This window comes from Alexandromys fortis, unplaced genomic scaffold (genome assembly GCF_014885135.2).
Source record: "Alexandromys fortis isolate MF-2015 unplaced genomic scaffold, M_Fortis_MF-2015_v1.1 scaffold_84, whole genome shotgun sequence".
In the NCBI taxonomy this organism is placed as follows: domain Eukaryota; kingdom Metazoa; phylum Chordata; class Mammalia; order Rodentia; family Cricetidae; genus Alexandromys; species Alexandromys fortis.
This window is the reverse complement of record NW_026068017.1, coordinates 4,831,825-4,855,880: the sequence shown is the minus strand read 5'-3', so window position 1 is coordinate 4,855,880 and position 24,056 is coordinate 4,831,825. Positions and strand designations below refer to the sequence as shown.

General features: G+C 54.4%; 2 protein-coding genes across 7 annotated transcripts; both read left to right on the top strand.

The window, feature by feature from the left end:
• The first annotated feature begins 3,486 nt into the window (after window positions 1-3,486).
• Window positions 3,487-7,361, top strand: Vamp2 (vesicle associated membrane protein 2). The gene is made up of 5 exons (XM_050162709.1): window positions 3,487-3,652; window positions 4,156-4,276; window positions 4,746-4,904; window positions 4,997-5,048; window positions 5,651-7,361. Coding segments are annotated over exons 1-5 (351 nt in total). The 5' UTR covers window positions 3,487-3,650; the 3' UTR covers window positions 5,668-7,361.
• A 1,877-nt stretch (window positions 7,362-9,238) lies between these two features.
• Window positions 9,239-23,978, top strand: Per1 (period circadian regulator 1). 6 transcript variants are annotated; one of them, XM_050162611.1, is made up of 23 exons: window positions 9,239-9,367; window positions 14,531-14,893; window positions 15,038-15,136; window positions 15,231-15,385; window positions 15,479-15,600; window positions 15,689-15,890; window positions 16,036-16,087; window positions 16,206-16,348; window positions 16,703-16,781; window positions 16,852-16,958; window positions 17,132-17,285; window positions 17,375-17,483; window positions 17,568-17,699; window positions 17,860-17,965; window positions 18,070-18,235; window positions 18,321-18,451; window positions 18,678-18,857; window positions 19,452-19,694; window positions 20,549-21,156; window positions 21,554-21,740; window positions 21,910-22,099; window positions 22,382-22,532; window positions 23,102-23,978. In XM_050162611.1, the coding sequence occupies exons 2-23, from the start codon at window positions 14,655-14,657 to the stop codon at window positions 23,378-23,380; spliced, it is 3,834 nt and encodes a 1,277-aa protein (XP_050018568.1). In that variant the 5' UTR covers window positions 9,239-9,367; window positions 14,531-14,654; the 3' UTR covers window positions 23,381-23,978. The 6 variants fall into 6 exon arrangements, with proteins under 6 accessions (XP_050018568.1, XP_050018573.1, XP_050018572.1 ...); XM_050162613.1 differs by lacking the exon at window positions 9,239-9,367 and adding an exon at window positions 9,395-11,401; XM_050162614.1 differs by lacking the exon at window positions 9,239-9,367 and adding an exon at window positions 11,445-12,123.
• The last annotated feature ends 78 nt before the right edge of the window (window positions 23,979-24,056 follow it).

The following is a 24,056-nucleotide window of genomic DNA, read 5'->3' as shown; positions in this document are numbered from 1 at the left end:
CTGGCATGGCGCTTTGTATTTGGGTAGGGAAAACTACACAGATGAAACAGATACCATTTAAAACAGGTAGGTGCCATGACATAGACTTGTAATCTCAGAGTTCAGTAGACCAGTCTGAACTGTAAATGATACCATGTCTGAACAAAGAAATGGGTCCAGTAACATGACTCACCAGGACATGCTGCCAAGTTTGATGACCTGTCCATCACCGAACATGGTGGAAAGAAAGAAAAGCTTGTAAGTGGTCCTTTGATGACCACATGTCATAATGCAATTTTTTTTTAATATTTATTTATTATGTATACAATATTCTGTCTGTGTGTATGCCTGCTGGCCAGAAGAGGGCACCAGACCTCATTACAGATCCTTGTGAGCACATATGGTTGCTGGGAATTGAACTCAGGACCTTTTGGAAGAGCAGGCAAATGCTCTTAACCTCTGAGCCATCTCTCCAGCCCTATAATGCAATTTTTAAAACAAACAAAATAGCTGGGCTTGGTGGCACATACCTTTACTCCTTGCACTCAGGAGGCAAAGGCAGGAGAATCTGTGTGAGTTTGAAGCCAGTTTGGTGCACATAAGTGACTTCCAGGACAGCCAGGTCTATTATATAAAGAAACCCTGTCTAAAACCCCATAAGATAATAGTTTTTATTTGTGTCCTGGATGAGGCTTCAGATCCCCTGGGGCTGTGGTTGTAGGTTATTTGTGCTGGTCTGTGTCCTGGATGAGGGCTGCAGATCCCCGGGAGCTGTGGTTGCAGGTGGTTTTTATATCACTACTCTGATTGCTGGGAACAGAACTCCTCTGGAGGAGCAGTAAGGACCACTTCTCCAGCCACAAGATGTGACTTCTGTGTGCATATGTCACCTTTCACTATAAAACGACTTGGCAAAGAAATACCATTAGGGCCGGGCAGTGATGGCGCATCCTTTAATAATCCCAGCACTCGGGAGGCAGAGACAGGTAGATCTCTGTGAGTTCGAGGTCAGCCTGGACTACAGAGGGAGTTCCAGGACAGCCAGGGCTACACAGAGAAAACAACAACAACAAAAACCCAACAACAACAGAAATAAACGTTGGCCTCACTCCTCTCCTGCATATTTTTTTATTTTTGTTCTTACCTTTGAGGGTTTTGTTTCTGTTAACTCTTTTAAAAACAACAACTACTTTTATGTGTATGGAAGTTTTGCCTGCATGTATGCCTGTGCACAGTGGAGTCCAGAGGGCCCAGAAATGGTGAGATCTCTTAGGACTGGAATTACAGATGGCTGCAAGCTGCTGTGTGGGAAACTGGACCAGCCGTAAATAGTCTTAACCCCTGAGCCATCATCTCCAGGCCCCAGGCTATCTCACTTGGCAGACTGTCTTAGCACCCTCCCCCCCATTACCATCCGAGTGCAGGGGTATGAACATGCTCCACTAAGCCTATAATGAGCTCAGGACCCGGGCCTAGCAGTTCTGCCACCAATCCCCGGAAGCAGGCCAGCGTGGGAAGCAAGCCTCTCGGGCTCACAGATACCGTGTGTGCTTTTCTGCAGCTCATCTATTCAGTCTCAGAAAACAGTCTCGACACATTTCCAGGTGAACTCGGTTATTCTGCCAAAGCCTCCCCCACCCCCAGCATTGATCTAAATTTAGTTCTTAACACCACAGCCGAGGTGGGCTGGGCTGTGCAGTGACAGTCCCCTCTCTAAGTGAATCCACTGGGTCCTTTCCACTGTTCACAGGTGCCTTCAGTTTTACCCTGCTGTTGCTGTCCCCAGAGTCCCCTGGGAAGACAACTTTCCCAGCGATATGCCAAGGCCGAGCCTCCCCAGATTTGTCTGTGACTCTTCTCTCTCCCATATCCTCTGCCCTCTGCGTTTGGCTAAACCCGGATCTGAGATTTACTGTTTCCCTTCTAGTTCAGTCCCAGTACTGGGCTGTGTGTGTGGCTCTGCTTACAGTTACTCTTTTCCTACCCTCAGAGATGTCTCCTATTCAGACACTAAAGCATTTGAACTTGAAATAATGGAATTTGGCATCTTTGTTGTTCTGTGATTAGAGTGGTCTCAGGGACAGAAAACAAGAGCCTCACAGCTGATCTGAGACCCCCCACCAAAGTGGTTCTTTTCAGGAGCTCAGCCGAAACAAAGATCAGGCTCATGGCTTCTGAGAGAGGAAGACAGCCAAGAGCGAATCCTGCACCCAGCACGCACTCCCCTGCTCATTCACCTCCCCCAGACAGCTGGGAAATAACACCTCTCACGACAGAACCGGTCCTGGGGCGTCTGCTGGGAGGGGGTGGGGCACTGCAGCAGGAGGATCTCACACTCCGGAGGCCTTGGGAAGCCTGGAGTGGGAGGAAGGAAGCCAGAGCCTGCCTGCCTGTCTCTGAGATTAAGGCTCTCTTAGGGATGTAATGAGTATTCCCAACTCAGAGCCACTAGTCCTCCCCTAAAATGCCTCCTGCACCCTGGAGGCTTGCTAAAGAGACAGCTGGCTCTCTGGTCGGTCTCTAGATGCAGGATGGGCGTGTGTACAGCTGCTGTGGCAGTCAGTGTACTTAAAAGGGAGCAGTCCAGGGATGGACCAGGTCTCAGATAATCTCCTATTGTGTTATCTAGATCAAGCCATTTAACAAATATTTATTGAGAGTCTACACGTGTGACGTATTTAGGGCCCTGCCAAGGTCATGTCTGTGAGGCTAATCTGCAGGTGAAGCAGTGCCTACAACACGCGCCCTGCAGGTGTCACACTCCTGCCCACTGTTCTTTTTCGGCCCGGTCCCTATGCTAGAACCTAAGCTGGGGCTGGACCGTTGACCCCTGTCTGGGACCAGCCTGCGGTTACCATCATCAACATCAGTCAGCTTTGCCCTTCCTAGAGTCTTTAAGATTGTCTAATCTTTGTGGGATCTGCTCCAGTTTTGACTGCCAGCCACACCTGGTCTGAATTTACTTTATCTGTGAGGAGGGGCGGTTTTCACAGCCCTTGGTGTGTGTGTGTGTGTGTGTGTGTGTGTGTGTGTGTGTGTGTGTGCTGGGGTGTCTTCTGTTAACTCCTTTTGCTCATACCCTGCTAGAAAATCAGAGGCTCCAGACCTCCCTTGAGACATTCAGTTGCAGGGTGAGGTCAGGTCTCACAATTGCCCTCCACCCCAGCGTCAGGATTCCAGCTATCAGTATTGTCCTGGCACCTGCCTTGGTTGCTTCTTGTTTTCCACCCTCAACCCTTTCCAGGAGCCAAGGGCGGGTCACCAGGTGTTGGGACCAGGTTGTAGGGTGAGACCTTAGGCTGTTTGAGGTAAGGACCGGTGCATCAGCTTCAAGGATGAGGGTGAGGTGTGGGTCTCGGTTGTGGGTGCCAAAAGAGGCAGGCGGCAGACGCCTAGGGGACAGGGGTGATTTGCGAGCCAGGTTCACCACTAGGGCCCACAGACCCAGCTAGACGACCCCAGGCCCTGCAGCGCCCCGCCCCCGCGGTCTGCTAGCGACGTGTCGCCTGCCGCGCCCCGCCCCCGCCGCAGTGCCCGGATGCGGGTGACGTGCGGCCGCCATCTTCCAGTCCCGGGCAGCCAGAGCCAGTCGGAGCCAGCGCGAGCCGCCGCTGCCGCCGCCGCCGCCGCCATCACTGCCTCTGCCAAGTCCTCTGCCCGCTGCCCCCGCCATGTAAGTCGGGCGCCCGCCACTCGCCACCCGCGACGTTCTGCCCCGCGCGGGCCGCCACCCCGAGGAGTGGGCCGGGAAACACGGGGGTCCCGCCCGCGCCTCTCACGCGGTGGACCAGGCTGGTGCCCATGACTGCGCCTGGACGCCCGGAACCGGTCCCAGGCGGTCTGGCCCGGGCGATGGCCGCGGGAGGGAGCGGACCCGGCGTCCACCCGCCCCGCCCCAGCCACCATGGCTGTCAGTCATTTCGGGTCGACCCCGAGCAGCATCTCTGAGGTCGCTTTCATTTAACAGGCGGGGAAATTGAGGCACGAGGAGGGTCTCTCAAGGTCACGCAGCTCAACCGCAGCGGGGCCGTAGAGTGACAGGGTTTCCCGTCGGGTGGCTTTTCCTCGCTCAAGGGAAGACTGGAGGGACTATGGATGGACAGGTGGATGGGTGGAGCCCCGGCCGCGGGGCCCGAGGCTTCAGGCCCTGAATCTTAATCCGTTTCTCCTCCTTAGGTCGGCTACCGCTGCCACTGTCCCGCCTGCCGCCCCGGCCGGCGAGGGTGGCCCCCCTGCACCCCCTCCAAATCTTACCAGTAATAGGAGACTGCAGCAGACCCAGGCCCAGGTGGATGAGGTGAGTGTGTGTGTGTGTGTCAAAGGTGCAAGATGATGGGGTTGGCAGATAGGTGTGGGAGCCCATCTTGGCTTGAAGGTGATGACAGTTTACGCTTGTGGGTTTTGGGTCAGAGACCCACCGTGTCCCATCTGTTTCCCTGTCAGCATGCGCTTGAAGGGTTATGGGGTGTTAATCAGTTGTGCTAGGCTGGGGTGTGCCAGCTGGGGCAGGTGTGCTCTGGTCATAGGCTGATCCATATAGAGGGTGTTGCTGTGGCATCTGAAGTGTATGGCTGCAGCATGCCCCTGATGTGTGCTCCTTGCATGTCCCCAGGTGTGCTAGGCATGTTCTATGTATGTCCTTGGCATGTTAGCCTGGAAACATCGGGTGCATGCTCCATGTGTGGCACAATGGGCACATGTTCAAGAAGTGCCCTCCTTGAGGCGTGCCTTGGCACACCCCCTGCCTCGTGGACCCCTCCCCCCAGGTGGTGGATATCATGAGGGTGAATGTGGACAAGGTCCTGGAGCGGGACCAGAAGCTATCGGAGCTGGATGATCGTGCAGATGCCCTCCAGGCAGGGGCCTCCCAATTTGAAACAAGTGCAGCCAAGCTCAAGCGCAAATACTGGTGGAAAAACCTCAAGGTAAGGGGGCAGGAGATGGGGACAGGTCGGAGGGCCAATGGGCAACTGAGGGCGGCACCGTTGGTCTCATTGACCCTCCCTCTCGCTCCTAGATGATGATAATCTTGGGAGTGATTTGCGCCATCATCCTCATCATCATCATCGGTGAGTGGGGCAGGAGTGGCCAAGGCCCTTTCCCTGGAGAGGTAGAGGTTTTCCCCGTGGATTCTGGGTTTTGAAGGTCATTAACCTAGTTTTTACTCTTCAACGAAAACACATTTTGCTGCTATTGGCAGTTCTGATTCATCTAGAGCCAAAAAACTAGGCTGTTGTATAGCCTTACTTTGCCTGGTTCTGGGTAATTTCTGTTAAGATTTTGAAGATAATTCTACTGGGTGAGTCCCTGGCGCTCCACTCAGAACCCTTTGGGTCTAAGAGAGCCAAGTCTGGGGATCCTAGAACTGGGGAGTGGAAGACAGTGAGGGTTGAGGGGCTTGGATGCGACCAGGAAACCAAGTACTCCACTCTTGGATGCCCAGTGGATTAAAGGTTCTGTGCTCCTTTGCCCTATTATGGAGTTTACAAACTCTTAATACCCACTTGTCAAGTTCCCTTGTTATATTGGTGAAGAAACTGAGGCTCAGAGAGGGGAAGGGATGCCAGCCAGCTGGGGAGTGGGGAGGTTTGGAACAGGGCCAGGCCTGACACACTGCTTTCTTTCTCTTTCTACCCCTCTCCCTTGTCCTCCTCTCGCCCTCTCTCCACAGTTTACTTCAGCACTTAAATCCCTGAGGAGTCTGCCCTGCCTAAGAAGGGCCTCTCTCCCACCCCCAGCCGTTCCTCCACCTCTCAGCCATATCTTTCAGCCCCCCTCCCTTGGATCCGTGTGTGTGTGTCCGTGTGTGTGCCCCCTGTAAATAGCCAGCTGTTATTTATACATATATAATATTATATATATTTGGTCTGTTTGTAGTTTTATTACTAGAAGATTTTTTCCGGTTGTCCTTAACACCCCTTCCTGAGGTTCCCCTCACCTCTCTCTCTCATCCTCTGTCCCTTTTCCTCTTTTCCTGATAGCCCCAAGTCCCCTCATTTGCATCTGCTATGCAATAGCCCCTCTCCTCCTTCCCTTGGATTTAACTGGCCCTTCCCTAGCTTCCCTCTACAATTCCTGACCCTCCCGAAACAAAAAGCAAACTCCACAGAAACAAACAAAAACTCCCACCTGTCCAGGCTTCCCTAGGTTGCATCTTGTATCCCTTGGAAGGCTCTGAGACTGGTCCCACTTGGTCCTAAGAATTCCAAGGTTTTCTGGGAGCTTCCAAGATATTAATTAGCATATCATTTGCATACCAACATCTTTTGCGTTTTCTTCCTTTTTGTTCCATCACTCTTCTCTGTTTTCTTTCTTTTCTGAAGAGTTTGTCTCCATTGGTCCTCTTATCACACTTCATTTGCACGACATTACCTGCAGGTGGTGGGGAGCCTAGGCTTTTGGGGAACCAGGCTGCTCTGGGCCCCAGAATTGCCCCCTCCAGCCCCTCTAGTCTAGTTTACCTCCCTTACCCCATTTCCCAAACCTCTTGTACCCTCCTCTTCCTCCCCCCCAGCTGGTGTGTGTCTTGGAGTTCAGTGTGTTATGATGGACCAATAATTCTGCCACTCGGGGTCTCTCCCTACATTCCTGCTCCCCAGTTTTCATGTGGGGCACTCAACTGACATTCCCAGGAGGTCTCCCTCCCTCCCATCTGCCTGATCTGCCTCCTCCTCCCACCAGGAGAATTGGGGGCTGACCACAATCTGATTCCTTGAGGAGGGGTGGCTCCAGTGTGTGTGTGTCATCACTGCCTTGGGGAGGAGCAGGACAAACTAGAATCCCCCCAATTCCTGCCTGAAATATCTGGCCTCTTACTTGCTAGAGGTTGGAATGAAAACTTTCCTCCCCAATCTGGGGGTGGGTGTTGCCCCCCATCACTGCCCAGCTCCTCTGACTGCCCCCCTGTATTCAGGGTGGGGGTACTAGTCACTGCCAATATGTGTATGGGACTTGCTGGATGGTGGGGATCCTCACCTTTCTCCAGGGCTGTTAAGCCCAGAGAGAGTGGGGGAGAGAGAGAAAGAGAGAGAGAGTGCAAGCTATTCCCTTTTTGGGTGAAATGATAGAAGAAGGATCTAGTCTTTTAAAATGGCACAGTTTTAGGGGTCTGAGGGTACAGCCCCTTAACCTACCACGGTGGGGGGAGTGTCCCCAAACTCTTCCCCCCTACACACCAGGTTTTCTATGTGGAGGGGAACCAAGGAGATCTAAACTGTGGTGTGAAAGGGTAGGAGAGATGCTGGGGGTGGGGGTGCTTGTGTTCTAGACCCCCAATATTATCCCAGTGTCCCCTGCCTTCCTTCTTCCCCTTCCCCATGCCCCCAATTCTGTGGCGCATCCAGATTGTGAAAATGTACAATAAACGTGTAATGAGTAACCAGGTGGTGTCTACAGTCTTTCTTAACCAGGATTAAGAGTATTGGATCTTCAGGTATAATGGAATGGAGTGGAAAAGATTCATTGGGAGGAGCTGGCCTGTTGCTGGGGGGCATGACCTCAATTGGGCCCTTGCAAAGTGTGATTCCCGAAGTGGCCATGTGGGGCACTAGGAGATGAGAATCACTAAGGAATCTGGTGTGTCTAAGCCAGGTGAACTCTACAGCCTGAGGTTCCCAGCTCTCCACTCCCTGGCCTTGAGTATGCTGCTACCATTGAATTCCTGGCTACCCCTTAGGCTCTTTCAAAGCCATCCTCTCCTGGGTTGCTCTGTGGGGGCATTTCGTCCCCTTTACAGCTCAGCACCAGACATCCAGATGAATGCTTGAAAGATCAGCTTGATGAGACAAAGCCAACTGTGGCATAAAGCTGGCTATAGATGGCATACTACCCTTGCACTTGGTTGTGTGATTGTCACTTTAGCCCCTCTCTTGAACTCTTAAAGCTCTGTAAGTACCCCTGTCCGCATATACACACTTCAGGGGCATCACTGAGATGTAGCTGTGTAGGAAAGAAGCAGTGTTTCCCTCTGCGTTCAAGGTATAAGGGACTAGTCACTGCCAGTGTGTGTGGTACTTGCTGGATGTTGGTGATCCTTGCCTATCCAGGGCTGTTGAACCTAGAGAGAAGTGAGTCTAAGAACCACTAGAGGGCCAGGTGTGGTGTGTGCCTTAAACATGCTGCCAGCCTAGTCTTCATAGTGAGATCCTGCCTAAATAAAAATAAAATAACTTTTTTGGGGGGCGGGGTGGGGAGACAGGGTGTCACCATGCAGCTCTGACTGCCCTGGAACCCATGTAGAGTGAGCTGGCCTCGAGATCCAAGTGCCTTTCTGTCTCTTTCGTGTGGGATTAAAGGTGTGTGCCACCTCACCTTGCCAAGAAATAAGAACTATTAGAGGCATTACTAAAAATAGATTTTTCAGGCCCTTACATTGGAGATTATTCTAGAGGGTCTAAGGTGCCCAGGTGTTTTGTATTTAGCATTACTCTATCCTAACTCCCTTTATGGAGAGTTTAAATATATTAGGCTTTTTGCATTTAATCCCTGAAATTACTTAGAGGTTTAAGCTTTCCATAGACCCTAACATCGACATACCTTCACGGGTGTCATAGCTTTTTCATCAACATGTTAACATGGGAATTCTGACTGATTATGTAACCCCTGCATCTTGTCTCTTGTGAGGTTATGAGTAGTGAGCCGGCCTTGGCAAGAAGCGTCTGGCACAGAAAACAGATAGGAGGCGGTCATTTTCACCATCATCGTCATACAATATAAAGACCTCTTCACGCTAATGCTCAGACTTAAGCTTTGGGGATAATCAGAGAAACAAAACTCGGGCACCAGGAGCCTCTCGGGGTCTCTTTAAAGTATCCCCACTACGCCATAGCCTATCATATCTACGCCTGCGTACAAGTCGCTCGGTACGCCTGCGCAGACTCCACAGTCTTGGGTAAGTGTCGTCAAGGAAAATCCCCAGGTTCTCGGTAAACAAGTTGCCGCGTGAGCCGGCCTGCACGTGTTCCCTACATCTCCGAGACCTCAGCCTATGAGAAAGTTTTTAGGGCAGGGCTAGCGTTTGCGTCACTGACTTAGGTAGGGCGGGGTTGTTTCCACAGCCAATAAAAGCCTTGGGAGTGGGTGAGGGGTGTTGCTTCCTGTGGGATGTCCAATCAACGCGCTGGGTCGCCCCCTCCCTCACGTGGCCCTGTCACTACCGGTTGTCAAGTTATCCAATGGCAAGATGACTGCGCCCTGAAGTGCCAATGGTGGCTTTGCAAGGGCTTGTCTGCAGCACGCGGAGCGGGGCATGGGTTGGCGCCTCTAAGCCAATAAGCTTGGGAGGCGTGACAGAATGGACAGAGGGAGGGCCTGGAGGAGCCTGTGGAATAGCTACCCAATGTCCCCAATAGTGAAGAAATTTGGATTATGTATGTGTGCTGTCGAAACTGTGAGTAGCCCCCTACTCCGGGGCGGTCGAAGTGTTTTTTTTTTGTTTTGATTTTGTTCTTCCTGTGGAGATGTACTCGGCCAAAAGGGGTGTCGATGGCGTGGTGTGTGTGTGGGATCATGCAAAGGCGTGTTCGCTGCAGTAGGATGGTTGTGGGCTGCAAACTCAGCTCTAGGGGAACGTCAGTGGGAGGTACCAGTATCAGATGTCTCACCTCTCCAGGGTCCCCGGACCCCACTGCCTAGCGCGGAATGCTCAGGAACCCTCAGCCTCCCGAGCGAGCTGAGGCGCCTGCCTTAGGAAGCCTGAGAGCTGTTTAAGGTTGGGTGGGCTCCTCTTGGAAGAGGCAGGGAGTCGGAGCCTGGAGAAAGGCCCTGCCCTGGTAGGGCAGGTGGGAGCGTGGGGTGGTGACCCGAGAAAGGTTGGTGTGCCGATTTGTTTGACTCGCAGACTGTCGCATCACGACTCTGGGTTACTGTTTCATGCGGAAAGGACAGCATCGGGGTCTCAGAGACCTGCTTGCAAACAGAAATGGGCTAGCAGTTTGTTGGTTTTGAAAGAAGAGGGTAGAGAGCTTCTGTATCACCGGCTTGCCCACTCCTCTCAAAGAGCTGCTAGAGGTGAGGAGGCACCAAAAAAGCTGCTCTGGTGTCTAGTCAGGTCTGGGGGAGGTGGAAGAGGGAGGAAGTGAGGTTCCTAGGAAAGCACTGTAGTTGGAGACTTCTCAAATGGATCTCTATGCTTTTGAGCACTGAAAAAAAAAAATGAACTGCGGTGATGTGTGTGTAGTAGAAACAATGCCTTGAGATCAGGCTGAGAGGGAAGAGGGAACTGGATGCAGCTTGTGTTCTAGGCACCAAACTTAGAAGCAGGGGACTGTTTGAGAGGTCCTGGCTTGACCGTGCAGGAATGCAGAGTAGAGGCTCGGTGACTTCACAGGGGCCCTGAGGGTGGAAGGCAGAAGGACTAGCCATCATCAGAGCCTAAACCTCAGGCTCCATTATTAGGAAACTGAGAACATTTTATGAAGCAGAAAATTAAGGCAAGTGTAGTACCTCCTAAGTCTGAGTTGTCCCTCTGAAAGGAGGGTGATACCTACTGTCAGTTGTTCTGGGGCTTAAAAAAGAACAGTATATGTAAAGTACTTAGTCTAACACTTGGGTCATTTAAAACAGAAATTAAAAGATAACAAAACGATAGTAATAAGGATTTATGTGAATGTTGTGGCTCAGAATAACCCTCATCTTCTGTTTTTCTGCAAGTTTTGATGACTCCTCTTTTCCCTCTTCCTGACTTTTCTGGTCTGCAGGCAGCAGCCCAAATTCCATCATTCCTCCCCTGTATTCCTCTCCCAAGATCTGGGCTCCAGACAGAGGCTACTTACTCTGTCCCAGTTTGACTCCCTCATCCTAAATCCAGCTCCCCCGACCCCCTCCCACCTATGCTGTGTTGTAATAGTAACTAGAAATCCCGCCTCTGAAAGTGGCCCCTCTAGGAAGGAGCAAAGGTGCGCGTTCCCTCGCTGTACCTGGGCCTCCGATTTACCCGCGGTGGCTCTTTGGTACCTGGCCAGCAGCTGTGTACAGTTTGGTGAAAGGGAAAAGCCAAGGCCAGGAGCTGTAAGAGCCAGCTGGGAGCCCACCAACACAAATCTCGACTAGAGAGTCAGGCATGGGGTCAGGGAAGGGGGACCCCTTCCTCCTTCCTAACCGTCTCTCCAGGAATCCCTGGCTTTTGTACGGGACGGCTGTCGTTGGGTTGGGGGAGGCGCCAAGTCTGCGTGCTTGTCCTGGGCCACCAGCCAAGAGAACACGATGTTCCCTAGTGCGCTGGCCGCCGCCCTCTGGGGCTGGCTCCCTCCCAAACCGCTGCCTCTCCAGTCGCCCTGGCCCACATTCCCCCGGCTGCCTCGCCCCGCCTCCTTCCTCCGCTTTGACGTCAGCACTGTCTCCCGCCCCCTCTTCTCCATTGACGGCAGCAGAGCCTGGTTACTGTGGGGACGGTGAGACCTGACAACCTGGGCCTTGGGATCAGGTGGGGGCTGTTGGAGGGCTGAAACCCTTTGTCTGTGTAAATGGCAGATACGGAGGTGGGCGAGCGGTGGCTGTTTGGATCAGAGGAGGCACACCTGAATCTTTGAGAGCTGTGGAGGGAGGGAGGGTCTGAAAAACAAAAAAGGAGAGAACAGAGTTACACACAGTAAGAGGGGTAGGAAAGCAGGATCATTTTCAGGAAGAGGAAGCTGAGGAGTCAGGCACACATGTCTTTTGTTTTCCGTTTTCCTGCGTCTGTCTTTCTGGGTTGTTTTATAACACTTCTGTGTCCCAGCTTTTCTACAGATCCCTACCCCTCCGCCCCCTCTAAGGGAAAACTATTGTTAAGGAAAGCTTAAGCCACGTGACAGCGAGGGGCGTGCACTTACAGCTGATTATGTCAGAGGCTGCTTGGAGGCCTCTTCACCTGCCACCAGGGAACCCTGAGAGGAACTCCTCAGCCCAGGTCTGGGTAGAGGGGACGTGTCACTGCTGCTCTCCAGGACCCAGGCTGGCTCGTTACTCCTCTCCCAGCCAAGCCCCTGCTCTTTTTAGGAGTCAGCGCACCGCTTTTCTTTTTTAAATTGTATTTTGCTGCCTCCTCTCCTTGCGAGGCTCCCTCTCTTACCTATCCTTGATGGAAACAAAGTCGTCATGTTTACAACAGTCTCCTGGGTGTCAAGTCCTGACACTAGACTGACTTCCGTTACTGCTGAGCGTACAGTAAGTGACATGGATGGGCTTGCTGCTCGAACCTTAGCTTGCTTTTCTAAACAGCAGGAATATAAAGCCCTTGCCACCCCCACCTTTTTCTGTTTAGGGCCTCAGCTGCCTTCTCTGCTGCCCCCTTTGCAGTTCTGGTTTCCTGGCCCCCACTTTGGGGGCAGCCCTGAATGTGGGTGGCTGCATCCTCTGCAGAGAGGCAGTGCTAGTCACCAAGTAGGCTGCCTGGAGACCTTTTCTCTGATTGGCCATCGAGGCACCTGCTTTTGTTTCCTTTCACTGTAGCCATTGGCTCTCGCAGCCCTTTCTATTATCTGTATCCTCCCATCACCCACTCACCCCTTAATGACACGTGGACCCTCAGTTGTCCTCCCAGGATCTGAAGTGTCAGATCAAGGGATTAGATTCTTTGAGACAAGGTTGGGGAGAAGCCAGGAAATATCAGTCTACGTTTTTCTCTCTCCCACTCCCCATGGGTAGCTCCAGGACAGGTGTCTTGTTCTGCAAGGCTGGTCTGTTCCGGAAGTAGGTTTCTCTTGAACACCCACTGGGACCCAGACATTTTCCCTGAAAAGGAGTAGCTTCCCCCCCTTTACTTCCCCTTCGTTATTTACCGTGCGAGGCATCCTGAACCCATTGGCTGACTGAGCGCTGTCTGAGGCCCTTCAAAGCCCAGCACCAGCACCCAAGTCCACGTGCAAGGATGTGTGTGACACAGCCCTGACCTCAGTGGGAGCCAGTAGCCAATCAGGTGCCAGGGAGAGATCCTTAGCCAACTGGGGGCGGGGCCTGCGGCTCTTCGGGCAGAAGGCCAATGAGGGGCAGGGCCTGGCATTATGCAACCCGCCTCCCAGCCTCTCGGAGCTTCTCGGTTGCGAGCTGAAACCGCAGGCGGCTGGAGGGCGCTCGAACGGCCAGGTAGGGATCTCTGCTGCAATCCTAGGGCTAGTCTTTGTCCCGGAGCTTGGCTAGCTACCCCTTCTTCCAATGTGATGGGTCATTTTTAGCTCTGGCGCTTGGACAACGAATCACTAATCCGCCTTTCTTGTCCCTGTCCACCCCTTCCCCGCCCCTGGGGCCCTAGGTGTTCAACCCTTCCCGGGTTGCCTGCGTTTCTTCCTCGCTCACCTTACCTCCTGCTCTGCGTCTCCATCGCAGCCATCCTAAGCCCAACAACAAACCTTTAGCGAATGTGGCCCCTTACCCTTTCTTGTCACTCGGGGGGGGGGTCCTCGGGTTTACTCTGGCACAAAGACCCCTTTAGGTTTTTGCTCCCTGCCTTCCTCCCTCCAATTCCTGGCCCCATGCCGGTCGTGATGTCAGCCGCTTCATGCTGGAACATCCTGTTCCCAGTGCTATTGCTAGTTCTTGCTATTGGCCACAGCCTCCCCTTTTCTCCTGGTGCTTGGAAAATACTTGGGATGGGGGTGTGGTTAGACAGGGAGTAGAGGAAAGAGCTATATGTTGGTTGTTATGTGTCCCCTACCTAAGGCGGCGGCAGCGTTAACTAGAAAAGTAGGGGACTGGAAAAGATGCTTGGGTCCCTGCCTATGCCAAGTGGTAACTCCAGTCCTCATGTTCGGAAGTGGGCAAGGGCCCAAGAAAGAAAAGCAGTGTCTTGATCAGAGTGATGAAGCAAGGCAAGAGCTAGAATGGGGGCGTTTTCACAGAGAGCAGAGGCTGTGTATTTCTCCCTGGGGAGGCTAGAACCTGCTCCTGGAGTCCCTATAGCTCACCTCTTCACATGGCTCCTGGGCCCCTTCGGCCCTGGGAATTTGTTAAGATGGGTGACCCCGGGTCTTTGCAAGCCAGTATGAGAGTGGTTTGGCCAGTGTTGAGAGTGGGTCGGTTTTCCACTTCCACAGCAATAGGGGGTGGGGGAAGGGTCGCTCCTGCCCTCCTGTGGTCCCTCCAGCAACCGCTGAGCTCAGCGGCTGACGTCGGTTTCCCAGGCGACCGTGGCTGTGGCGGAAGCGCGTGGTGGGGCCAGGCACATCGACGCGCATGTGCAGCGGGGGTGGCACCGCCCCCGGATAAAATTAGCCCGGAAGCCTAAATATAGGAGGCCGTCAGCTCACCCCCTGCTCTGAGAGGCCTCAGAGTCCCAGACCAAGTGGGGACCTGATAAGAATTTGGGGGCTAGGAAACCTGCAAGCTTTGTCCCACAGCCATAGTTCTAGTTAATTGTTCAGGCTCTACCCACTCCACACTGGCAGAGGGCAGAAGAGAAGGCCTCAGAGAGTACCTTCCTACCTGTGGTATCCTAAGGGGACCGGGAAACAGAACTTAGCTCTCTTTCTAGTGCAAGCTCCAGGCCTGAGTCCCATCAGTGAGGGACAGGAAGGACTGCCTGTTGCCAGCAGGTGCTCAGCTTCGCTAAACCTTCCTTCTTGGTTTCTTTTTCTAGGTGCTGTGATTAAATTAGTAAGCCCTCAGAGTCAGGCATCTGCCCTTCCTTAAAAGCCCCCCGTTGTGCACCCGTGGTGGCCTCTTCACCTTCCCTGTCTTGTCTTCCGCTGCATGGCCCAAACATGAGTGGCCCCCTAGAAGGGGCTGATGGGGGAGGAGTCCCATCACCTGGGGCCTCCCAGCACCGGCCTTGTCCAGGTCCCAGCCTGGCTGATGACACTGATGCAAACAGCAATGGCTCAAGTGGCAATGAATCCAATGGACACGAATCCAGGGGTGCGTCTCAGCGGAGTTCTCATAGCTCCTCTTCCGGCAATGGCAAGGACTCAGCCCTGCTGGAGACCACTGAGAGCAGCAAGAGGTGTGTGCGGGCATGTGTGCACGCGTGTGTGCGGGCGTGCGTGCGTGCACGTGTGTGTGCGTGCATGTATTTCGGAGTCTAGCAGTGCTAGCACGTTACTGTTGATCACATGGCCCTCACCTTGGACTGTTGCTTCTTTTCTAGTACAAATTCCCAGAGCCCATCCCCACCAAGCAGTTCCATTGCGTATAGCCTCCTGAGTGCTAGCTCGGAGCAGGACAACCCGTCTACCAGTGGCTGCAGGTGTGTGGTGTGAGTGCTGTGGGAGATGCCGGGGGAGCAGGGCTGGACTCTGGGGCTAATGTCTTTACCCCTTCGTTCCTTGTGGGCCTTGTAGCAGTGAACAGTCAGCTCGGGCCAGGACCCAGAAGGAACTCATGACCGCACTTCGGGAGCTCAAACTTCGACTGCCACCTGAACGTCGGGGCAAGGGCCGCTCTGGGACCCTGGCCACACTGCAGTATGCCTTGGCATGTGTCAAGCAGGTGCAGGGTGAGTGCAGCTTCCTGACGGTGTGGCCAGGGCATGAACTATTGTAAGTTCCATTCTCCTTACTGAGATGGCTTGAATACCCTTGTCCTACAGCTAACCAGGAGTATTATCAGCAGTGGAGTCTGGAGGAGGGTGAGCCTTGTGCCATGGACATGTCTACTTACACCCTGGAGGAACTGGAGCATATCACATCTGAATACACTCTTCGCAACCAAGTCAGTGGCAGCTTGGGTCCTCTGTTCTCACACACCCTCATCCCCATTCCTACAGCTTCTAAGTCTCCACTTCATCTTGGTCTCCTAGGATACCTTCTCTGTGGCCGTTTCCTTCCTGACAGGCCGGATTGTCTATATTTCTGAGCAGGCGGCTGTCCTGCTGCGTTGCAAGCGGGATGTGTTTCGGGGTGCCCGCTTCTCGGAGCTCCTAGCTCCCCAGGATGTGGGTGTCTTCTATGGCTCTACTACACCATCTCGACTGCCCACTTGGGGCGCTGGGACCTCTACAGGTAAAGTGCCCTATGCTATGCAGAGGACGGAACAGCTCTGGGGAGCTGCTGCTATGAGCAGCCTGAACCTAGGCTCTTTTCCTGGGCTCTTCTCAGCCCAGGAGAGGGATGGCACTGTGCTTACGGTCATTCTCATCCGTTCTAGGGTCAGGCCTCAAAGACTTCACCCAGGAAAAGTCTGTCTTCTGCCGAATCAGGTAGGTAGGGGGAGTAGGAGGCAGGCCTTCTCTCCTATTCACCCATTATCTCCGTGATGGACAAGAGGGTGGGTCGTTTTCCCCTGGAAACCTCTAACCTTCATCTTTCCCTTGCCAGAGGCGGTCCTGACCGGGACCCAGGGCCACGGTACCAGCCGTTCCGCCTCACCCCATATGTGACCAAGATTCGGGTCTCAGATGGGGCCCCTGCACAGCCATGCTGCCTGCTCATTGCGGAGCGCATCCACTCTGGCTATGAAGGTGCTTAGGCTAGGGCCCTGGCCCTGGGGGAGATGGGAGGATTGTTTTCCCTCCAGGATGGGGTGAAGTTAAGATGAGAGTTTGGGAGGTACAAGCGGGGTCCTTAGGGTTTAAGAAGGTTGTCAGGAAGAGGGGTCAGGCCGTGCTGAGGTAGGGTAGGATGAAATCACTGAGCTGTGACAGGTGATTCTCAGTGTCATCTCTGGTGTGAGTCACCAGATGACTCAGGCTCTCCGGGGGCCATCGAGCCAGGTCTGAGCTGAGAGGAGGAATGCCGGGCAGCAGACCCTCGGCAGAGAGGAGGGCTGAACAGCTAGCCCTCTGTGAATGAAACCTTCACGTTCTGTGCTGCAGCTCCGCGGATCCCTCCTGACAAGAGGGTCTTCACCACACGACACACACCCAGCTGCCTCTTCCAGGATGTAGATGAAAGGTAAGGTAAAGACATGAGGAAGGTGGGTAACTAGGGCCAACCCGTGGTCTGACAGCTCCTCTCATTGCAGGGCCGCGCCGCTGCTGGGCTACCTGCCCCAGGATCTCCTGGGGGCTCCAGTGCTCCTCTTTCTGCATCCTGAGGACCGACCCCTCATGCTGGCCATTCATAAGAAGAGTGAGTTCTCATCTTGCTCTCCTGCCCTGCTTGTCCCCAGGGTTGCTTAACTGCCCTTGCGGTGATGTCGCTCAATGCTTTGGTCTCTTGTGTGTCTACGTGTGCCTCTCTCTCCACCTTACTTTGTTCCGTTCTCCCACCCACTAACACTACTTCCTTTCCTGCTCCCACAGTTCTGCAGCTGGCAGGCCAGCCCTTTGACCACTCTCCCATTCGCTTCTGTGCTCGGAATGGGGAATATGTCACCATGGACACCAGCTGGGCCGGCTTCGTACACCCCTGGAGTCGCAAGGTGGCTTTCGTGTTGGGCCGCCATAAAGTGCGCACGTAAGTGTGCCATTTCTCTGAGCTGGCACTGGGGATGGGACACTAGGACAGGATCAAGGAAAGGACTGTATACCCTTACCATCCTGCAGGGCACCCCTGAATGAGGATGTCTTCACTCCCCCAACCCCCAGCCCGGCTCTGTCCCTGGACTCTGATATACAGGAGCTCTCGGAGCAGATCCATCGACTGCTGTTGCAGGTGAGAGTTGAGGAAGGCCTCAAGAGTGAAGTGGTCCGGGGGCAGGATGTAGACATCTAACAACCCATCTTTCTCCTGTGGCAGCCTGTGCACAGCTCCAGCCCCACAGGACTCTGTGGAGTTGGCCCTCTGATGTCCCCCGGTCCTCTCCATAGCCCTGGCTCCTCCAGTGATAGCAATGGGGGTGATGCTGAGGGGCCTGGGCCTCCTGCTCCAGTGAGTAGCCTCCTCCCAAGTCACCTTTCTCATGGTCTGCTCTCTTGGGACATTGCCTGTTCCTCATGCTACCATTGCCTAGGCTCCCAGGTCTTCTTAGTGATACTTGGGCCCCTGGCAATAGCACCCCAATGCTGCCCAGTGCTCTGCTGTCCCACAGGTGACTTTCCAGCAGATCTGTAAGGATGTGCATATGGTGAAGCACCAGGGACAACAGCTCTTCATTGAGTCCCGGGCCAAGCCTCCTCCTCGGCCCCGCCTCCTTGGTAATTTGGTAACATAGTAGAGCGCAGGGATGGGGATTAAAGCCTCAGGTTCCCCTTACCCTCATTCCTAACCCACTTACCTTTTCTCCTTGTCCCTGCTACAGGTACATTCAAGGCCAAAGTCCTTCCCTGCCAGTCCCCAAACCCTGAACTGGAGATGGCCCCTGCTCCCGACCAAGCCCCACTAGCTTTGGCCCCTGAGGAGCCGGAGAGGAAGGAAGCCTCCAGCTGTTCCTACCAGCAGATCAATTGCCTGGACAGCATCCTCAGGTAAGGCCTGCCAGTCACCTTCTCTCTCAGGCTTTCTTTCCTGCCCTAGGCCCTGCCCTTAAACTCTTTGCTTTGTCCGCCCCAGGTATTTGGAGAGCTGCAACATTCCCAGCACAACAAAGCGTAAATGTGCCTCCTCCTCTTCCTGCACTGCCTCCTCCGCCTCTGATGACGACAAGCAGAGGGCAGGCCCAGTTCCTGTGGGGACCAAGAAAGGTAAAGACAGTGCATGCCTGGCTCCCATTGCCCTTGCAGTCCTGGTAATTCCGAGCCTTTACACTTGTGCCTTGGGGGCTCCTACCTGCTCTTCCTGGCCCTCCTTTCTTGCCTCCTGATCTCCAGGTTTCTCCCTCGAGCCAATCCTTCCCCACTCTTCCCTGGGATTCCTTCTCCGGGCCTTCCAAGGGATAGGGTGGGTAACCAGTGCCATCTCTCCGCACAGATCCGACGTCAGCAGTGCTGTCTGGGGAGGGGGCCACTCCTCAGAAGGAGCCAGTGGTGGGAGGCACCCTGAGCCCGCTCGCCCTGGCCAATAAGGCAGAGAGCGTGGTGTCTGTCACCAGTCAGTGTAGCTTCAGCTCCACCATCGTCCATGTGGGAGACAAGAAGCCCCCGGAGTCGGGTATGGGCATGAGTGAAGGGTAGTGACTGGGCCCCAGTTGAGCCCTCTCTTTTCTCCTTGCCTTTCTCCCCTCCCCCATGGAGAGAAGGAGGCCACCTTAGCTCCTCACTGTCTACCCTGCTAACCTCTGATGCTTGCTCCCCTCCCCATGGAGAGAAGGAGGCCACCTTAGCTCCTCACTGTCTACCCTGCTAACCTCTGATGCTTGCTCCCCACCCCACCCCAACCCCATTCTTCTTCTTGTGTTCTTACTGTCAGTTGAACCATAAAAGCAGGGTGTAAGGGGAGGGGGGCTAACACAGAGGTGCTGACCATAGAGGAACTAAAGCAAGGAATAGGAAGACTCTTCGGGATCTTTGGGTAGACCTTAAATGAGTGAAAACAAGATATGGGCTTCCTTTAGGCAGAGGTGTTACCCCAGGGGTTCCTGCAGGGTCTTGCCCATGGCTGGGGACTGAGCATCCTCTTTTCTCCTGGGATAGTTTTGCATGGGAAGAAGAGTCCAGGACTAGCTCTTGGTGGGGAGGTTGTGGTGTGGATGTGCTGATGTCTGAGATGTTTCTCACCACTTTTTCCCCATCTCACCTTCCTTAGACATCACCATGATGGAGGACCTGCCTGGCCTAGCCCCTGGCCCAACCCCTAGCCCAGCCCCCAGCCCCACAGTAGCTCCTGACCCAGCCCCAGATGCTTACCGCCCAGTGGGTCTGACCAAGGCCGTGCTGTCCCTGCACACACAAAAGGAAGAGCAAGCCTTCCTCAGCCGCTTCAGAGACCTTGGCAGGCTTCGTGGACTTGACAACTCTTCTGTGGCGCCCTCTGCCCCTGGCGAGCGAGGTAGCCACCTGGGCCTTCCTTGAGATGCTTTTTACGCAGCCAGCCTAGGGCCAGGTGCTGAGGGTGGTCATGTGGTGGTGAGGGAGATGTTTCTGCCCTGGGACCCAGGCTGATGCAGTCTGCACCCTCAGGACCCTGTTTAGACGCCTAGATAGCTTCTTCCTGCTAGGCCAGGCTTCCGGGCTGGAAGCTGAGGAGGGAAGCTTGGAGGGCTGGCACTGAGACGAGCAGGTGAAAGTGCTCCGTTCCAGGTAAGCTCCTCGAGTCCTAGCCTGGGAACGGGCAAAAGTTGCCTTCACGTGGGACTCAGCATCACTGATGGTGATCTGCAGAGACTGGGCCACTCTCGGATGGGGCTGGACTTCCAGATGGAAAGTAGTCTGTCTAGGTACCTGCAGGAGACCTCTGCAGGCAGCTGCAGGACATAGGACTGAGGCCTGGCCTATTCTGCCCACCAAATTGCTCCATTGTGAGTTAGGCAGAGCACAGCTCCAACTGGCAGGACAAGTATCCAGGCTGACCCAGCCTGAGGGATTTTGGCAGAAGTACTGAAGTCACCTGCCTATTCATCCGTGGACCCCATTCTGCCTTCTCTCATCCACCAGTGTGCCTCTGTTTTGCACACCCCAGCTTGACCCTCATGTAACCTTGCCCTTCCCTGGCTTCTTTCGCAATAAACCCCCCGTCCCCTGGCTCCTGTCTTTCGTCCCTGGAACTTTCCCTACTTTCTAGCTTCTGGTTTGTTTTTTTGCGTGCAGGCCGAGCAGCTCTTTCGGCCCTTTGCCTGTCCTTCTCAGTGTGTTAGGGCAGTGGAGGTGGCAGGCTCCTTGCTAACCCTGGTCTTTCCCCCACAGGCTGCCACCATGGCCCCATGCCCCCTGGTCGCCGACACCACTGCAGATCTAAAGCAAAACGTTCTCGTCACCACCAGACTCCCCAGCCTGAAGCTCCTTGCTATGTCTCCCATCCTTCCCCTGTGCCCTCTTCTGGACCCTGGCCACCCCCACCAGCTACTACCCCCTTCCCAGCAGTGGTCCAATCCTACCCACTCCCAATGTTCTCCCCTCGAGGAGGTCCCCAACCTCTTCCCCCTGCCCCCACACCTGTGTCCCCTGCTACGTTCCCTTCTCCCTTGGTGACTCCAATGGTGGCCTTGGTGCTCCCTAACTATCTATTCCCTGCCCCACCTAGCTATCCATATGGGGTGTCCCAGGCCCCTGCTGAGGGGCCACCTACTCCTTCCCACTCGCCTTCTCCATCCCTGCCCCCACTGGCCCCTAGCCCCCCACACCGCCCAGACTCCCCACTGTTCAACTCAAGATGCAGTTCCCCACTTCAGCTCAATCTTCTGCAGCTTGAGGAGTCCCCCCGCACTGAGGGGGGTGCTGCTGCAGGGGGCCCTGGAAGCAGTGCTGGGCCCCTTCCTCCCAGTGAGGAGGCTGCTGAGCCAGAGGCCAGACTGGTGAGCAACAAGTCCCTCTTCCCCCTCTCCCAGTGCCCTCAGCCCTTGCCCCTCTTATGCCTGGGTCAGTTCTCAGCTGCCTGGAGTTGCTGTGGGTGGGTGGGGTCCAACCGGAGTTTGTGAGTGGAGCAGAACTCAGCTGCCTCCCCTGGGAAGGGGCGGTTCTGTCCCTCAGGTGGAGGACGGCACAGAGGACGTCAGTGGACATTCTGAGAGTGTATCTGCCTCTTGGGGAGGGTCTGCATTATGTTCCCTGCTACTCCTCAGCTCTCTCAGCTTGGCCCTGTGTCATGGAGCAAGGAGCACAGATGGGTTGGGTTGGGTGTGTCTCCTCTGGTTGAGAAGAAGCCACAGCGTCGCCTCCTTTCCTGTCCCCCTCACTCCCCTCTGTCTCCAGGTGGAGGTAACTGAGTCCTCCAATCAGGACGCACTTTCAGGCTCCAGCGATCTGCTGGAGCTACTACTACAAGAAGATTCCCGCTCTGGCACAGGCTCTGCAGCCTCGGGCTCCCTGGGCTCTGGCTTAGGCTCTGGGTCTGGTTCAGGATCCCATGAAGGGGGGAGCACCTCAGCCAGCATTACTCGTGAGTGCCCATCCTCCAGGACTTCCCAGAATAGGACAGAGATGGGGAGGTGGGAAGCTAAGTCCTAGTTTGACCTAATTTGTTAAGACCAGGGGCTGGACACAGTGGGCCCTAGAGGGTGGATGTGTTAGCCAGACTGGCCCCATTGGCCTTCCCCACTCCTCCACAGGCAGCAGTCAAAGCAGCCACACAAGCAAGTACTTCGGTAGCATTGACTCTTCAGAGGCTGAGGCGGGTGCTGCTCAGGCCAGGACTGAGCCTGGGGACCAGGTCATCAAGTATGTGCTCCAGGATCCCATCTGGCTGCTCATGGCCAATGCTGACCAGCATGTCATGATGACTTACCAGGTGCCCACCAGGTGAGCTTTAGAAGCCTCATCGTCTTCCCTTTCAGAGCAGCGCCAACTAGCCTCCCTGCACGACCCAGATATCTGAGGTTCTTTCTGGGGCAGGTCTGACCTGGAGGTGCCCGCCGTGGCATAAGCCCCTGTCCTTTGGGCCATCAGTAGTGAGAGTGGCTTTCCTGGTATTGAAATCTTGCCGTCAGGGAGGGCACAGAAGAGAGTGGGTTAAGGAATTGTGGTTGAAGATGAATGGCAACATCATGGGTCTGGATCCCAGCCTCTACCATCCTCACGCAGGGACACGGCCTCTGTGCTGAAGCAAGACCGGGAGAGGCTCCGGGCCATGCAGAAGCAACAGCCACGGTTCTCGGAGGACCAGCGGCGGGAACTGGGTGCTGTGCACTCCTGGGTCCGGAAGGGCCAGCTGCCTCGAGCCCTTGATGTCATGGTGAGAGAAGTCTGGGAAGCCAGGAAGAGACTAGGGTGGAAGAAACTGAGCTCAGGTTCAAGGGATAGAGGAGTAAAGTCTGGTCTCAGTGTCTTTGGATCATTAGTTCTGAAGGATGCTAATCCCCTAAATCTGTTGTTGCATTATGTAATGTTAAACCACATTACCTCATGAGTTTTCACAGAACTTGTCTGGCCCCTCATACCATCCCATAGTAGTGGGGAGCACTTTCTTAAAAATTTTCAGATTTCTGTATATGAGTGTTTTTGTCTGCATATATGTCTATATAGCACATGTGTGCCTGGTCCTGTGTCCATGGAGGTCAGAAGCGGGAGCTCTGGAACTGGAGTTAAGGATGGTTGAGCACCATGTGGGTACTGATATCTGAAGCTGGGCTCTCCAGCCCCTTCACTGGAGGATTTTCCAAACTTGTTAGCCCTTAGCTACACGTGTGGACTGGTTTCTTGGGAGATTATTTTGGGACTCGGGGTTAGGTTAAGGTTGGGATGCTGGGCTTGCCAACTCCCACTAAGGAGCCTGCTTAACTCATGTCCTGCTTTCCCTCTAAGGCCTGTGTGGACTGCGGTAGCAGTGTTCAAGATCCTGGCCATTCTGATGACCCACTCTTCTCAGAACTGGATGGATTGGGGCTGGAGCCCATGGAGGAGGGTGGAGGCGAGGGTGCTGGTGGTGGTGATGCTGGTGGTGGTGCTGGTGGTGGTGAGGAAGCCCAGACTCAAACTGGGGTTAAGGGCTCAAGCTCTCAGGACTCTGCCATGGAGGAAGAAGAACAAGGTGGGAACTCATCCAGTCCAGCTTTACCTGCAGAAGAAAACGGCACCAGCTAGTCTCCATTTGGGGGGTCACTTACAGCAGTCTATGAGAGGCTTCCTTTTCAACCATGTTGGGGTTCTTAGAACTCAAGATATGGCCGGACCAACCAATAGGAAACTGCCCCAGCTTCTCCCCACACAGGGGGCAGGACCCCCCACTACCAGTCCAGGACCCAGGAGCTGCCTCTGGCCTCTTAGCAGAGAGCGGAAGATTTCAGCCCAGTTTGGAGGATTGTCCGTCCCCACCCTGCTGAGGAGACCTTCCCTCATCCAGTTCAGGTGGCTGACAAGCTGCTGAATTGGCCTCTTCAATCTCAGCTGAGCCTGAGTCCCAGTCAGAGGGTTGGGGCCGCACTTATTTATTGGGGGAGACAGCTCACTCTCCTACCTCATCTTAAGATGGGAGGAGGGGAGCCTGGGGTCCATGTAGGACCCAGGGGTTTTGAACCCCTAGCTGCTCCAGGGTAGGGGAGGTTGGTGGACCATGGAGTCCCTGGTGCTGCCCCTCAGGTGGGACCCAGGTGTTCTCAGCTCTACCCTCTACCAATGGCATTTGTGTTTTTGATATTGTGTCTGTTATTTTTTTTTTAAATACAAAATGAAAAACCAAAAACTCAAGACTTTGTGGAATGAAGTCGGGAGTTTGGGTGAGGGGAGGATTGTCCCTACCACCAGCAAGGTTGTAATAGGT

Bases quoted from the DNA above. Each gene is read 5' to 3' on its own strand.
- Per1 (XM_050162611.1), top strand. From the start codon at position 14,655: ATGAGTGGCCCCCTAGAAGGGGCTGATGGGGGAGGAGTCCCATCACCT. The intron at 15,891-16,035 runs GTAAAGTGCCCT...CATCCGTTCTAG, and splicing joins GGGCGCTGGGACCTCTACAG to GGTCAGGCCTCAAAGACTTC. The intron at 17,966-18,069 runs GTAATTTGGTAA...TCCCTGCTACAG, and splicing joins TCCTCGGCCCCGCCTCCTTG to GTACATTCAAGGCCAAAGTC.
- Vamp2 (XM_050162709.1), top strand. The intron at 4,277-4,745 runs GTGAGTGTGTGT...CCCTCCCCCCAG, and splicing joins CCCAGGCCCAGGTGGATGAG to GTGGTGGATATCATGAGGGT. The intron at 4,905-4,996 runs GTAAGGGGGCAG...TCTCGCTCCTAG, and splicing joins ACTGGTGGAAAAACCTCAAG to ATGATGATAATCTTGGGAGT.